The sequence below is a fragment of the Cyclopterus lumpus genome, chromosome 16 (genome assembly GCF_009769545.1).
Source record: "Cyclopterus lumpus isolate fCycLum1 chromosome 16, fCycLum1.pri, whole genome shotgun sequence".
In the NCBI taxonomy this organism is placed as follows: domain Eukaryota; kingdom Metazoa; phylum Chordata; class Actinopteri; order Perciformes; family Cyclopteridae; genus Cyclopterus; species Cyclopterus lumpus.
This window is the reverse complement of record NC_046981.1, coordinates 4484610-4499168: the sequence shown is the minus strand read 5'-3', so window position 1 is coordinate 4499168 and position 14559 is coordinate 4484610. Positions and strand designations below refer to the sequence as shown.

Below are 14559 nucleotides of genomic sequence, written 5' to 3'. Positions count from 1 at the left end.
CCGCAATGAGAACATATTATTTTGTAACTAATAACTGGAAAACTAAGTTGCTAAATGTCACTAAATGCCACTTCATAATACGGAGTGCCGAGAATCAGACAGGCGACTGAGAACCCTCTGTGAACTGTGCACCACCTACGCACATGGATCCTGGTTCCAAAATAATAACATGAAAAAGCTCCTCAATAGCGAAGCGGTGTTGTATCAATTTTGCTAGAGAGAGGCTTTTTTCCCTTCTTGACAGCATCACTATCTGAGGAGCAGAAGTGAGTCACAGGCCACATCTCTTACCTTTTTACTTCTGCAAACATGGTGTCACCTGTCAGAACTGCAGGTGGTCCATGGTTCCCTCTCGCTGGCCTTGCTCTGTGTCACTATTTTCCTTTCCTCTTTTCCAACAGGAAACCCAGGCCTCTTCCCCCCCCCCTCCCCCCTCCCCAGTCTATGGCTGGCTGGCTCCCTAATAAGTAACAGAACTAGGAGGATTGGCAGCGGCCTCGAGGTTTGACATTGCCACAATGTGGGTGGTGAAGAAGCAGCACTGTGCCCGATTCTGCTCGGCTCAAACCTGGCTCATTCTTGGCACCCCCCCCCCCCCCCCCCCCCCCCTCCCCCCTATAGACGGACACGAGGATTACTCACAGGGTGAACAATCTGCATGTAAATTGATATCTGTGAGTTCCCATACTCAGACCAGCCATGCATGCATTTAAAAGATAAACTGCCGTGCATTCACATATAAAATGTCCCGCAATACACAAACACACACACACACACACACACGCACACGCACACACACGCGCGCACACGCACGCACGTACACACAAACACATCGAGAACAAAACCATCTTGAGGGATGGAATTGGATTCGCCTTTTTTCCTTTTCCTTTAATTTTAGTTGGAAATGAGAATTTAACACATCGAGTGCAACATTACAGAGCTTATGATGCAGACAGAGAGCAACTAACACACACACACACACACACACACACACACACACACACACACACACACGTATGCATTTGTTTCATACTCCACATGTAACTTGTAATGCAAGAGAGCAACACATTGTTTGTTACATTTCCTCTAAACGCTGTTTAAATGCCAGTAGAGACAATAAATGAGCAAATGGTGATGACAAGGTGGTAAATGAGCAACAATTGCTTTCACAGAAAAGCTTCTGGTGAGACATCATTGGTCTGACGTATAAATCCCACATAAATACTTGAAAACTCGACCCAGAAAAGAGACCAAGGCGGGCGGCTCTATAGCCTCAACACATAGGGATCTCTTCCCAGCCCATAGGGCACTCTGCAGTGCATGCACTTGCGTCCCAACAACCCCACTAGTTAGCCTACTAAGCGAAGCAGCTCACGTAGGCTATTAGGAGACGCGAGAATATCTATTGAGCGCCTCAGTCAAAGCCTGCATTGAGGCACCAAACCGGTGGAACTCCATCCAGTGAACCGCGGTAGCCTATTTCTGCGCACGTCTGTAACGTTCAAGCTTTTTGATTTCTCGCACGCACGCACGCACGCACGCACGCACCAAGCGCATCAGAAAGAAAAAAAAAAAACAACACAGAGGCTTGCTGCAGTGGGTCGTACCTTTCACACAAGTGAACATCAGTGAGAAGATGAGATTCCAAAAAACCAGCCCCGTCCTAATCCTCATGGTTCTGGCTGGACCAAAGTCCCCTCGGCAGACGCATTGAACGCATCTCCTGTTGAAAACGTCCCGCGGCTCAATAGATCCGTCGTAGTATCCGTCTCTGTAAATCCCCTTCATGTTCACAACTCACGCATGTAAAACCTGCAGCCGGGGGTTTGTCCTTCTTGTTTTGGGTTGAAGTAGATTCCCCCCCCCCCCTCCTCCTCCTCCCCCGTTTCCCTTTTCTCAGAGGGAGGAACAGGCTGAGCCGCCCGCCGCTATGTCAGCTGATGGGAGAGAAGAAGTGAGCGAGACTGAATTTTAGGAGAGGACCACAGCAACCTGGACGAGGGCTCAACCATCTCTGCTGAGAGGGGCATCAAGTGTGAGCATCTCCGGCGGCGCGCTCCTACGTCTGCCTTTTTGTTGGTTGTAATCCCTGTTAACCGTCTGAGGGCAGAGAGGAGAGTCTAGCCTGTATCTTTGAACGCTGCCTTCATCGATCGGCATTTGAACCACGCAGAGTGAGAGAGAAAAGGTGTCGGGGAGGGAGGGGGGCGGGGGGGGGGGGAGGGGTTGTTGGTGGTGGAGCTAGGAAGAGAGAGAGAGAGAGAGAGAGAGAGAGGAGGATGGTCCTGTGTAAGTATGATGTGGTTGATGTGTGGCTAACAAATCATGAAGTGGGAACAGTGAGGGAGGCGAGAGCCACGTCTTCATGGGAAGATTGTAAATCCCGAGAAAGAAATTAACTCTGTTGATGACAGCATGTGGTTTATGTGTGCGCGCGAGGGGAGAGGGAGAGGGTGGGGAGGGCTGAGGGGGAGTGGGGTGGTAAGGGGGGGGGACACTCAAGGCAGGAGGGCGTCCCGTCCCGAAGATGAAAGAAAATTCGCCTGCTAGGCAATCCCCACCATAACTCTGATTTTTTTCATTTTGGAGATGGAGCGCAGCCGTTATTGGGAGCGATGGGACTGGGCAATTTGCAATGCAAAAGTCGGGACGATGACGAGCGCGGAGGCGCGCCTCCGCTGCAGTGGGGCTCTTCTGCCATCTAGCTTTTGGAAGAGTCGCCAACCTACTTTGAAAACGGGGGGGGGGGGGGGGATCAGTGACGCGAGAGGCCGTGATTACGCATATATGGGAACACCATTCAGTCTGTAACACATTCAGGGTTTCTTCAAGAGCAGATGCGTATGGCTTTGCGTATCAACATGGTCGCTATAGGTTCTTATTTCATCTCTCTCTACGTGTCTGAGAGCGAGCAGCTTCGGGAAAGAGCTCGGCTATATCAGGTGATGTTTAAATCAATTATATGCACGCGGCTTCTGGTTTGAATATTGCCCACTTAATAATTGTCTCTGCAATGACCTCCATGGAAATCCATATCCTTTGCCCTAGTATTGGTAAGATTTATGAGCTCGAAGTCAGCAGGGGTGAGTTCATAAAGAAAGCTAATAAATGAACCCGGAGCCTGTTGTATCCGAGGGGAAGCTGTCCATGGTGCTGAACGCAGCACCGTTACAACTTAAGAGGACCTGCGTGTGATTGCGCATCAGCAAACCCCGTGCCTCAGAATAACGCACTAGTTATTAATGATGAATGAACACTTATTTCAAACTGATTTGGATATAGTACAACTACAAAGAAAAAAACACTTCTTATCTGCATAAAGTGCAAATCTGCTGTTTGGATTTTCATATTTTTTGCACGTTTCTGTTCCGTGTCCAATCCAATGGTTAATGTGCCCACCTCTGCTCTCCCGTGGGAGGATAAATGGGAGAAAACAGCTTGACCTGGCTCTAATTTAGTCTAATTGTAAGGCAGCAGAGGGAAATGGGAGTGTTGTCCTTTTGGCCAAATATTCAGAAAACATACATCACCACGGAGAGCAATCGGTGATACATATCACAGTTGCAAGTAGAAATGCCTTGAGATTTATTTGGGATTTTATGCTCTGAATAAAGCACCTTTTTTTCCCCAACTCTGTGAATTGTGTTTTTCCTCTGTATTTATTGTGTCTTCGCCAGCTACAATGCAATGTATTGTAGCTCTTTGAGAAAGTCTCCTTTTACATCCTTCTGTGGACAGCTTGATATTACTGCGATCTATCTCATTCTATCTGTACAAACTGAATCGCTGCCACATAGAGTGATAGATTTGTATCCTTCCTCCATTTCTCTGCAGAGTTGTTTATCTGAATGGTTTATGCAGCGGAGGCTAACCACTGTGTATCCGCCGGTGTGAAGTGGAAGGTCCCTTATTCCCTCCCGGCATCAGGATTCTTCAGGTGTCTACAGGCCCAGTGGAGGCTGCTGGGAATGGATTGAGGCACCAGGCAGCTTGTCTTTACCACTGTAATCGACAGGTGGGCCCAGGAGAGTGGGCTGCAGTCGTATTGATGCCTTTCGCCAGCTCTCGCTTGCTGCTTGATGAGCAATCAGACCGCCTCTTCGCTGATCCTCCTGTTGTTTTGGTGTGCACCTCTACGCATGTGTGTGTGTGTGTGTGTGTGTGTGCAGTTTATACATGCCAAATTGAACGCTATTGCACAATTATGTGAGCAAGCATGGTGGAGCCTTTTCTTTGTGCATGGAGGCATCTCTGTGTGCACATTTGCATGCATTAGCTCACCGCGAAAGGCAATTCAAGTATCGAATGTACTTTTCTTGTTTGGCCACTGCATCAAAAAGATTTGAACCAGTCAGCAAACCAGCCATCCAATTGAGCAACCGGTCAGCTCCAGTGTCTGCACCAGCTCTGCTTTCCCCCCCTCGGGGACCCATGCTGTTGTACTTGTGAATCTCGGCAGCATGTTCTGATTAGCGGCGGCCATATATGGGAACTGACGCCTGGTTTTCGTTTCGCACAGGGTGCCAAAGGTCTCCCCGTGTTCCCAGGAGGGGGGCTTCGTCGGGGGTTGTGTGTGCATGCATGCTGTGTATGTGTATGGAATGGACAGGTGCATGCACATAATAACGTGTGAATACAAGTGTCAGGCTATTTGTGGAACACTAACATGTGTGCGAAGGCCTGTTTCATGCAGATGCACGGCGTAAGCCTGGGCATACATCTAAGATGAAATCTTCACGCTCGGGTTATATTTTTCTTTGCCTGTTTGCATGTGCATGTGCAGCGATGCCGTGCACTTCGGCATACATCTAAGTTGAAATCTTCACGCCTGGGTTATATTTTGTTTTGTGAGTTTGTGTGCAGGGGGAAAAATTGTAGCTGGCAGGGGGTTGATAGAGCAAGCGCCGGGGCCGGATTATCTGGCTTGACTTCCCTAGAGGAATATGTCTGGATCTGGCCCCCCCCCCCCCCTCACATACTGCCACTAATCCACTGGCGGGTTCTGCTGCGCCATTGCTCTGGGTGTGCTACCCACGGCACCCACGGGGCCACTGCTAAGGTGTGTGCAGGTGAAAAAAAACCCTAATAATATCTGTGCATGTGAGGAAGACGTTAGAGGGGATTGGAGATGGATTCATGTGTGATGGCGGGTGTTTGGGGTATAGAAAAGATGGATGCCAAACAAATGTCAAATTTGCTGTTTTATGTTTTTCTTCATACTTTTGAGATCTATTGAGTAAATTCAGGCACCTTCTAATGTGGATTATCTTTGGTCCATTCCAGTGCTCGGAGATGACGTTGAAATATAGCAACAACAAAATAAATGTAGAGGTTGAGTTTAAAATACAGGCGCGCTTTTCCCTTGATTCAGAATCAATTGCAGGGTGTTATGTGGATCTCACAATTACACAAAAGCGCACCTTCACACCTTATCGTGCAGCAGGTTACACGTTGGCGTACGTGACAAAAACCCGCATTGACAGTTTCGCCGGCATGCCCGGGAAGATCATCGTCAGCACGATGTTAGCACTCTGGCTCAGGGCGACACTGAGCTACAAGTCATGGCAAATGGTTAAGAGTAAATATGGATATAAAGGTGCCATAGAAAACATCCAAACCATTTTTTGATCTCTTTCTTTTTTAAGTCTATGAAAAGCTTCGTAAAGTATGAATCACACAATATTTTGTATTTTCCTCCCACATGACCTATTACCCCCTGCAGCTGCACATACCTTGTTACCTCACGAATAATTACCCTTTCTCCGTTTTCCCCTGCTCTTTCCCAAGTCCTTCACCTCATTACTACGTGTTCACCGCACTCGGATATCTTCAGGCTCGTTATGTCCCGTAGAGGGTTTCCATCAGATCCCTGCCGACTGCATGTTCACGTGCTTTGTTCGTATACCTCTGAGATTGAACAAACTTAAACCCGTTTTGTCTTCCGAAGGAAAGGTCTGACATCCTAGAGACAGAGAGAAGAAGAGTGGGAGGAGAGGAGAACAAGGAGAGGGGGAATAAAAGCGGAGAAAGAAAACCTGGGTTAAATATATTGATTGAGGGGTCGTGGCAAACATAAAGGTGGGAGATAGAAAGCAGATATGAGTGAGAGAAAGACAGGGAAGGACAAACAGGCAAAAAGCAGGGCAGGGTGAGGATGAATGGAGGTGGTTGGCAGGGGGGGGGGGGGAGGCAGAGTGACAGATGGAGGAGAGGAGCAAGGGTAAAGCATTATAACAACCAAGCCTCAAATAAATAAATAGATTTTGAGGAGCACAGAAGCCAGAAGAAAAAAAAAGGAACATTTAATGAATACTGAATAACTGGGAACCAAATAAATATGTTTATGAAAGAGATTCTGGGTGACACAAGCCAAAAGCGAGTATACGGGCTTGGAAGTGTTTCATAATTCTTTCATTTTAAGTGAATGCTCCACAAAACAACATGGGAAACTGTTGCTGTGTGTGCATTTACTCTTCAGGTCAAACCATTTAAATCAGTAAATGGAAAGTGCGTCAATTCCAACAATAATTGTTAAAAAAAAAAAAAAGACTGTTGTTGGCCAAAGTGATTCCACTGAAGCATAGCCGGCTTCAAAGATGGGTCTCTCATCATAACATATACTGAAACGTAGAATGAAAAGTCTGCTGCTAAATAGACTTAATCATGTGAATAAAAGATCAAGGGGAAAAAATTGCTGATTGAGAGAGAGGAGGAGAGAATAAGCAAACGCTAGCTTTTTGATTCACTCTACTGAGGAAGGGAGGGGGGGGGGAAGAAATGAGTTGGACACCTTTTTTTTTATCTTGAGAGAGGAAAATGTGTTTGGTTGTGCTGGTGCAATTCAAAATGTGCTGGGTTTATTGAGTGAAAGGCTTTTTTTTTTTTGACAGTCCACAACATAATCTGGTATTCATGACAACCAAGGCTAATCACACCGTGAAATGACAGACTTACCTATACACTAAATAAAATGTCGCTTTGCTTCGAAAGCACCTTTACAGTGATACTCATTCAAACCTTTTCTTTGGGGGCAGTAAACAATTGGCAATTTATACATCAACTGTCATCGTTTAGCAGAATTATTGTGATGCATTTGTACTTTTTTTTTATCCACATTACCAAAACTCGGAGGAGGCAATCGCCCATTTGAATTCCCCTAAAATAGCGCCTGCATCCTGTAACATCGTGCTTCTTTCAAAGCGACTGCAACGGCTACATTATCTGCACATGTTGTCGCGGACTCGCTGCCAAGCAAGAAGCCAATCACTTTGGACCAATCCTTTTACAGTAGAACACGGTGTCCTCCGTGTGCTCGAGCACGCCGAATTCTTGTCTAAAACGAGGCAGATTGTTAGTTTTATTTTTGCAGAGCGTGGCACGAGGCGGAGGCAAATCAAAAGTACCCAGCTAAGCAGCTTAGCGAGTCCTATAACACTCGGTGCTCTCAAGGTGAAATGCATGTCTGCCGGAGCAGCTCGCTACATTCCATGTAGGTCAATGACTTAACTGAGGCTCAGGTTCCCAACCACTTCCTGTTTCAAGTGACGGTTCAGGGGGTATCCTGGCGGTGCTCTGTATGCCACCCACTCGCCGTATTGCTCTCGAGTTTGCACGTTCCTATAGCCCGCACGTCATTGCCTTCATCTCACCCATCTTCACCGGGGACTCAACGGCTTAGCGAAATTACACCATAGAAATGTGTTTATTGGCCTTCAGCATGAATACGTAGAGCGATACTGCGTCATCTTATTTTGAAAATGAAACACCCTCCTTACCGTATTTTTGTCATTAGACGATCCATATCCACGAGAAAACAAATTGATTTAGCATGAAATTGAAACTGAAGGGTTCAAGAAGTGAACGTAGCATTCGGGCACGTTTGGGGGTCGTTATGATGAAGATCTGAAAGAACAAAACATTGTCTGTGCGGGAAGAACACACGGAGCAAGATGTTCAGTATAGAACCCTCTTACTCCGGGGCTATTGCACACAGATGATCTTAGGCAGGACACAATGCACCTTCTGTTTATTAATACATGGGCCGCTTTGATTCATATTTAATTGATTAGTTTGAAAAGAAAAGAAATACATAAGAAAATAAACAAATTGTGGTCTCACAACTCCTTGTTTCTATTGAACACGAAGCCCAGTGTGTTCAGAGGCTGCAGTGGGAGCTGAGCACAGAGGAACATGGGTAGGTTGAGCTGGTGGGTTAGATGACTCACCACTTCTATCGACACAAGGACATCACTAATTTAATCCATTCTCCAGTATCTCTGATGGTAGAGAGCGCATAGAGAAGGAGGTAAAAGATCATTTAGATTTTTTTTGCCGCGTCAGATGTTGGCTGAAGATAAAGATCATAACAAATGCATTGAAATGGAATTAGATACATGTGAGACTTTAGTATTGTGTATACAGTGTGAACACATTATCTAATTCTGGAGCCAATTCGCCGTGTCGAAGCAGTTTCTAATGTTACGCAATCGCATTCGGATTCTAATGAAATGAACTTAAGATAACAAATGTTTGCTCAAGTGGGATTAGCGACGTGTGATGATTTGATCAGAGGAGAGGCATCAGACTCCCCCGATCTAGCATCAGATACAAGCATGAAGCATTCAGTACACAAGACAAACCTGTTCACTCAAGCCGGGTAGAGTTTTCCAATAGATTACGTAACTTATGGAACTAGAACGGGGGACGTGTTGCAAAGATGCGAGTCATATGTGGCTGAAATCCAGGTGTTTTTTCTGTAGCATGGGAGAGTCTCATCTCACCAACGTACCTGTTCACACTGGCGTTTGGGTCAAATACATGCTCTGTGGCCTGCTTTTAATCCGTTTTCTCCATTTGTTTTCTTATTACGACTCCTGTCAAGCACTTTGTGACTTCTTTCTGTAATAAAGGTGCCATATGAATCAATTCTACCTACCGCTATAGGAGTTGTGTTGCCTCGTACTTACCCCCCTACTCTGGGGAAGGTTGTGCGAAAAAGAAAATGGGTCATACTTCTAAAATTGCTTTAAACCCATGTTTTTTTGTGTGGTAGTGCCCAATAATCTTAATTATAAACAGCAATTACTGCCTCAGGTGAATGCACATTTATTTCGCCGTACTAGCATAAAATGTGATTTCCACCACACGCCTTTGAACATAAACACGTGTTGTGTGTGCTGTTTACTGCATGGGGAAATTGCAATTCAAAGACATTGTTTTTGTTTGGATTTAAAGTCTTTTTTACGTGTTAGTGTTTAGATTACATTTCAACACGGAGCGATCACAGAGAACGTGTTTACCAGAAGAGCAAAGCAACCCAACTTAGAGAGAGCGAAGGTTGAGCTTGTTCGGTTCTTACAATACCCGCGAGACCATAAACTGATATTGTTGGCTTGAAAATGGTCGGAAAAGAAATAGAGTAAGTGTCGGACAGAGAGACAGAAAAGGGGTATTTTGAGGGAGCAATTACAGCCGGTGGAGGAGAGAGGATATGATTTCAGGAACGGAAGGTGAGACAAGTTTTCAGCCTGCATGCGGGAGACACACTTTATCACTCTTTTCCCCCTCGGAAGGGAAATGTGCACCAAAAAAAACATTTTTTTCTTCTCTTCTAAGGACATTATTTGCCTCCACTGGTCTCAGATGAAGCTGACTGCACAGAATCACAATGGCAATCAATGGCTGGCTATGCACTGGCTATGCTGCTGGGATCCATTTCGGTTGTATTGAAATCGAGTTCGCATTGATCGCGTGATCGAATTCCATTTTAATGCAACTTTACCCGGATGCTCGGAGAGAAAAAAAAATGCGTGCGTTTTCATTTTTTCGCCTTTTTGCATAAATTTAAAAAAAGAAAAAGAAAATTGCAGCAAACAAGACCTCCCATTGCGATTGCCCTTTAAAAATACTAATTAGAGTCATTGAGCTTGATGAGTAAATACCGGTGTTGAGCTGCATGATGTATCCTTCTTGGATTTTTAACTTTGAGTTTAAGAGAAACTTCCACGGGAGAGAAAGAGAGGTGCATGTAGAAAAGGTGTCACTGAGGCTCGACTCTCTTCTTCCTCCCACAGTTACATGTGAAGAGCAGCTTAGCTTACAGGAACAAATCAGGAAACTAAAACCCAAGGAAAGCATTTTACCCATGCGACAGCGAAGAGAAGGTTGGAAATGTGAACCAATTATTTCTGCCTGATTGGGTGAGTGAAAGGCACAGGATAGGTTTCACAGATGAAGTTGGCAGGCTTGTGTATTCCTGCCTGTGGTGCCCAGTGACTGGAATGAGCAACAAAAAAAAACAAACTTTAAATAGACGGGTGAAAATTCATCCATCAAGCAGCTCCGGGAAAATTCTCACTCTCATCGGATCCCACCGCCCAACCAATGTCGCCATAATTGAAGTTGGCCTCGAGACTGCCTTGATTTTTTATTTTTTTTTGCTTTTTAGATGATGTTGTGCTTCCAACAAGATTCCCCCCTCAAATCTCCACACATAAAGTAAGAAGTAGTGTCTGTTTCCTGCCTTCCTCGTCTCTTTTTATGCTCTCCTCTATATTTGATGTTTTTGCCAACTGTTTGTTGCTAATTTGTCTGGTTTTGTTTATCCAGTTTTGTTCCCGACTGAACTGAAGCGCCCCCGTCAATCATTCACACATGACAGCTGAAGTGTCATCATGACTGTACGAGTCGAATGATAAGGTGAGAAAACTATTTTTCAAAGGAACCAAGATGAAAACCAAAAAAAAATCATTTGAATCTCTCCGTCAGCTTTATTGCTATTGACATGTTTTACAGGTAAACAGGAGAATAAAGACAGTTTGTTTCTTTTTAAATAGGCATTGCATCATATATTTATTGTCTTTGGACAGAGACAGGTGTAAAAACATTACTGTCTCGTATCAATGCCTCGTAACGCTTTTGACGACCTTGTTTTTATTCTCCAGTTGCACTTATTCAACCGGTATGAACTTATGTTAGCGATTATAAATCACTTTTGTATTTCTACAATACAATCTGTATCCGTGCGGCAAAAAAACAACACTTGGGCTTGTTTACAAAGGAATTTATATTTGTACACAGTACTTTAAGTCCACGTGTAACAATAAATCAGAAGTGAGACAAAAAAACAATTTGGGGGGCGTACGTTTCTTAAATAATGTTTTCCTTCTCATGGAAACACAACTCAAAGCTTACACCTCACATTCATTACTGCACCCCCCCCCCCTCTAATCCTGCACTACATCTAAAAAGTTGTGAAATTCACACACTCATATTTTTTTATTTTTTTGCTACGCTAGACTTGAAGCGACAGGGAAGCTCCATCCAAAAAAACATATTTATGCCGCTGTGGAGCGATAGCTACTTAAATGTTTTATTAAGTTATCTTTTGGACAGCTGTGACTGAAGTATTATTGTGCGCTGTAATATTGTGTGTGGTTGTGGTGTGTGTAGTTTTGTGCAAGAGCCTTGATTGAGGTTTGATTTCTCCAGGATTGAACTCAGAGCTGCAATTTTAAAGGCAGCGGGCTCCTCTTCTGTCTGAAAAGATTTGTTGATGCATGCGGAGATGAACTGAACCAAGATGGGGAGGGGGGGAGGGGGGGGGGGGGCGGCATTTGAAGATGGTTGTAGGTATAATGGAGCAAATGGTGCAGTTAGAACTAGGTGTGATGGCCTGCAGAGGAAAGCTGCACCCCAACGAAGGGTTAAAGCGGTGGTTTCCGGCAGCCGGGGCATTTTATGATACCCAACGGGCTCTAAACAGATGTGTTGAACACCCCCCCCCCCCCTCCTCCGGCCCTATCGTGAGTGAATCTCCATCGCGCTCCTTCTACGAAAAATAAAATGTCCGCATTGTAAATCCGACAAATCCAAATGAAATCCGTTAAGTCACCAACGACTTCACGACTCAACCACTAATTATGTCTTCAACAAAACATGCAGTCAGATTTCCTGACACATTTATAACTGGATGCTTTTTTCACAGCCGACATGCTCCCTTACCATCGGAGGCACCAAAAAAAAACAGACATTCTCGGTTACTCGTGAATAGCAGCACATCGTCGGCATACGGTGCTTTGTTATGTATGAATGAGCCGTGTGCTAATCTTTCTGTTGATCACAATCTGTATTGCAGGGGAAAAGGGTGACCAGATTTCAAGGCAGCCGAGTGGGCGGACCGGTGCTTTTTATAGAAATATACATCGGATGTACACACACATTCATACGCATTCATACGCCATGCTGTCTCTTCCTTTCTCTTTTTCTCTTCTCCTCCTCAGAGTTCGACAACAGAAGGCTTATTGAACAAAGCTCTGGGGCGGGTGCACATTCCTCATCGTTTCAAAAATGAAACAAGTCTCCTTTTTCTCTCTCTCTCTCTCTTTTTCAGTCTCCATCCATACTCCAAGTGCCTCTCTCTAATTCTACCTCTTTTTCATCACCCCCACATGTCTATCCAGTTCTCTTTCTTCCTCTTTCCCTTCTTCTATCCCCTCTGTCTGTGGACCAGGTAATCCCCCCTGCATCCTCCTCTGAGCAAACAAGATGACCCACTGCTTCCTAATTACCTCTGCACTCTCCCATTCTTCTACCATTATTCTATTAGTATCTACTACATAATAATCATCAGGGTGGAAATTGGATGTAATAGCTTAGAGCTGAATGTGGTATGAACAACGATACAGGACACAATTAAATGGCTTTGGTTTTTCCAAAGTAATTCAGTCAAGTTGGTGCAAAGTAGATATGCTTGAATGGAATAATTATGAATGTTGTTCACGTAGGTCATTTTCTATAATGTAGTTTTCATTAATTTCCTGCTTTGTATGTATACAGAGATGAAGGAGGTTTCCTATAACAAAGGAAAGAGGGGGGAATGTATCCTTTTCTTCACCATAAGTGCACTTGTTGAATGTAACAGATTTTTATGTTATTACAGTTTTTCTCATTCGCTTTGCCTACTTTTTTTTATTTCTCGAAACAATGAGTTCAAATCTTCGAACAGTTACTTTTGTTGCTCACAACAGATTTGAATGTATCGTTCATTCAAGCAAATTGGATGCGTTTCCACCAAACTGCCCCGCAGCATGTCAAAGTGTATGAATATGTAATAGTTAGACTTGAACCCATAACACTTCCTGTGGAACATTTACATGCATGGAGCAACACAGTTATCAATCATATTCTGGTTGACATCTGTGCACCTGCACCTTTAAAAAAAAAAACGTGAATAAACCAGTACAACGGTGGTGACTGTCCCAAAGATACATCATTTAGACATCAATTGTAATACAGGGGAAATAAAAAAATGAATATACAAATACTAAGAACCAAAGCTAAAAACGGCAGTTTTTTGTTGATATCAAAATATAAAAGTCAGAGAGCTTGCACAGATGACAAAATCCAAAAGCACAATATTTACATGTAGTAGCATCTTAACTGTGCTTCTCAGAATCAGAGTCTGAGCTCAGACAATTTAATCTGCTCTTTCCTGTGTTAAGCTAACTGCAGGCACTTCTGTGTGCATGTAAATATAGGCATTGTTGGTACCCTACTGCTACTTTTGTATTCTTCTTCAAACTGTTGCATTTGCACCATTTGTAGTTGGATGTCGTTTTATTATGGCCCCAACGATGAGGATGTAATAAAGATTGTAATCGCAAAGAGATGCTATATGAATATTCAATCTGATATACAGATATACAAAGACGAAAAGCTGTGGAAGTGAGTGCTGAAGGCTGCATTGAGGGTCTCATCCACAAACAGGATCCACCATACTGCATTACAAAGGCCCACATGCCGAGGTCTCTTCCTGCCGAACCCCGACTATGATTCATCACAGTCTGTATCTTATGGCACAGTTATTTGCCAGACTGTGTGACGCAATGCCACTTCAGAACTTAAAAGGCTATATAGCGTGTCAGATGACGTTGTTCATACATTAAATGATTCGAATGTCAATTTTTGAACAGATTCCCAAAACCCACCGTTGAACACAACTTTCTGTCCCCAGGTGGGGGAAGCCAGTGAGGGGCCACAATTCTCCTGTTATGGTCGGGGATGAGATTTGCAGGGGGTAATATGAATCTCCACACTGGGTGATAAATGGAAGACATGGAAGGTGAATCCAAACAGGTAGGGCCCATTTATTTCAATTACAGTAGACCGGCTCACCCGGGCATACAGCGAAAAAAAGACACCCCCACACACACACACACACACACACACCTTTAGTACACACTTGCTATCATGAGTCCCTATAAGTGTACATTCACCTTCTCTGTGTGGAAATAGTATCTCAATGCAGATTTTTGCTTTCTTTTAAATTGGCTTTATTGGATTGAACAATACAATGCTTTAATTTATTTATGTATTTAATTTAGATAATTATAACTATATTATATGAAACTAAGACATTCAATTTCTTCAGTGGTAACGGACATTGACACGCAAATCGGTCCTGAATATTCAGGACCGATTTGTTGGTTCACAGGGAATTTTAGATATTGATGGGAAAGGTTTAATAAGTGTAAAACGGAGCTAAAGCTGAACCAGTGC

General features: G+C 44.0%; 1 protein-coding gene across 1 annotated transcript in view; it reads right to left on the bottom strand.

Moving 5' to 3' along the window:
- LOC117745212 (CUB and sushi domain-containing protein 3-like) overlaps window positions 1-1788 on the bottom strand; it is a 185303-nt gene extending 183515 nt beyond the window's left edge. The window contains 1 exon segment of the mRNA XM_034553370.1: window positions 1608-1788. Coding sequence (XP_034409261.1) covers window positions 1608-1788 — 181 coding nt within the window.
- Between the last annotated feature and the right edge of the window lie 12771 nt (window positions 1789-14559).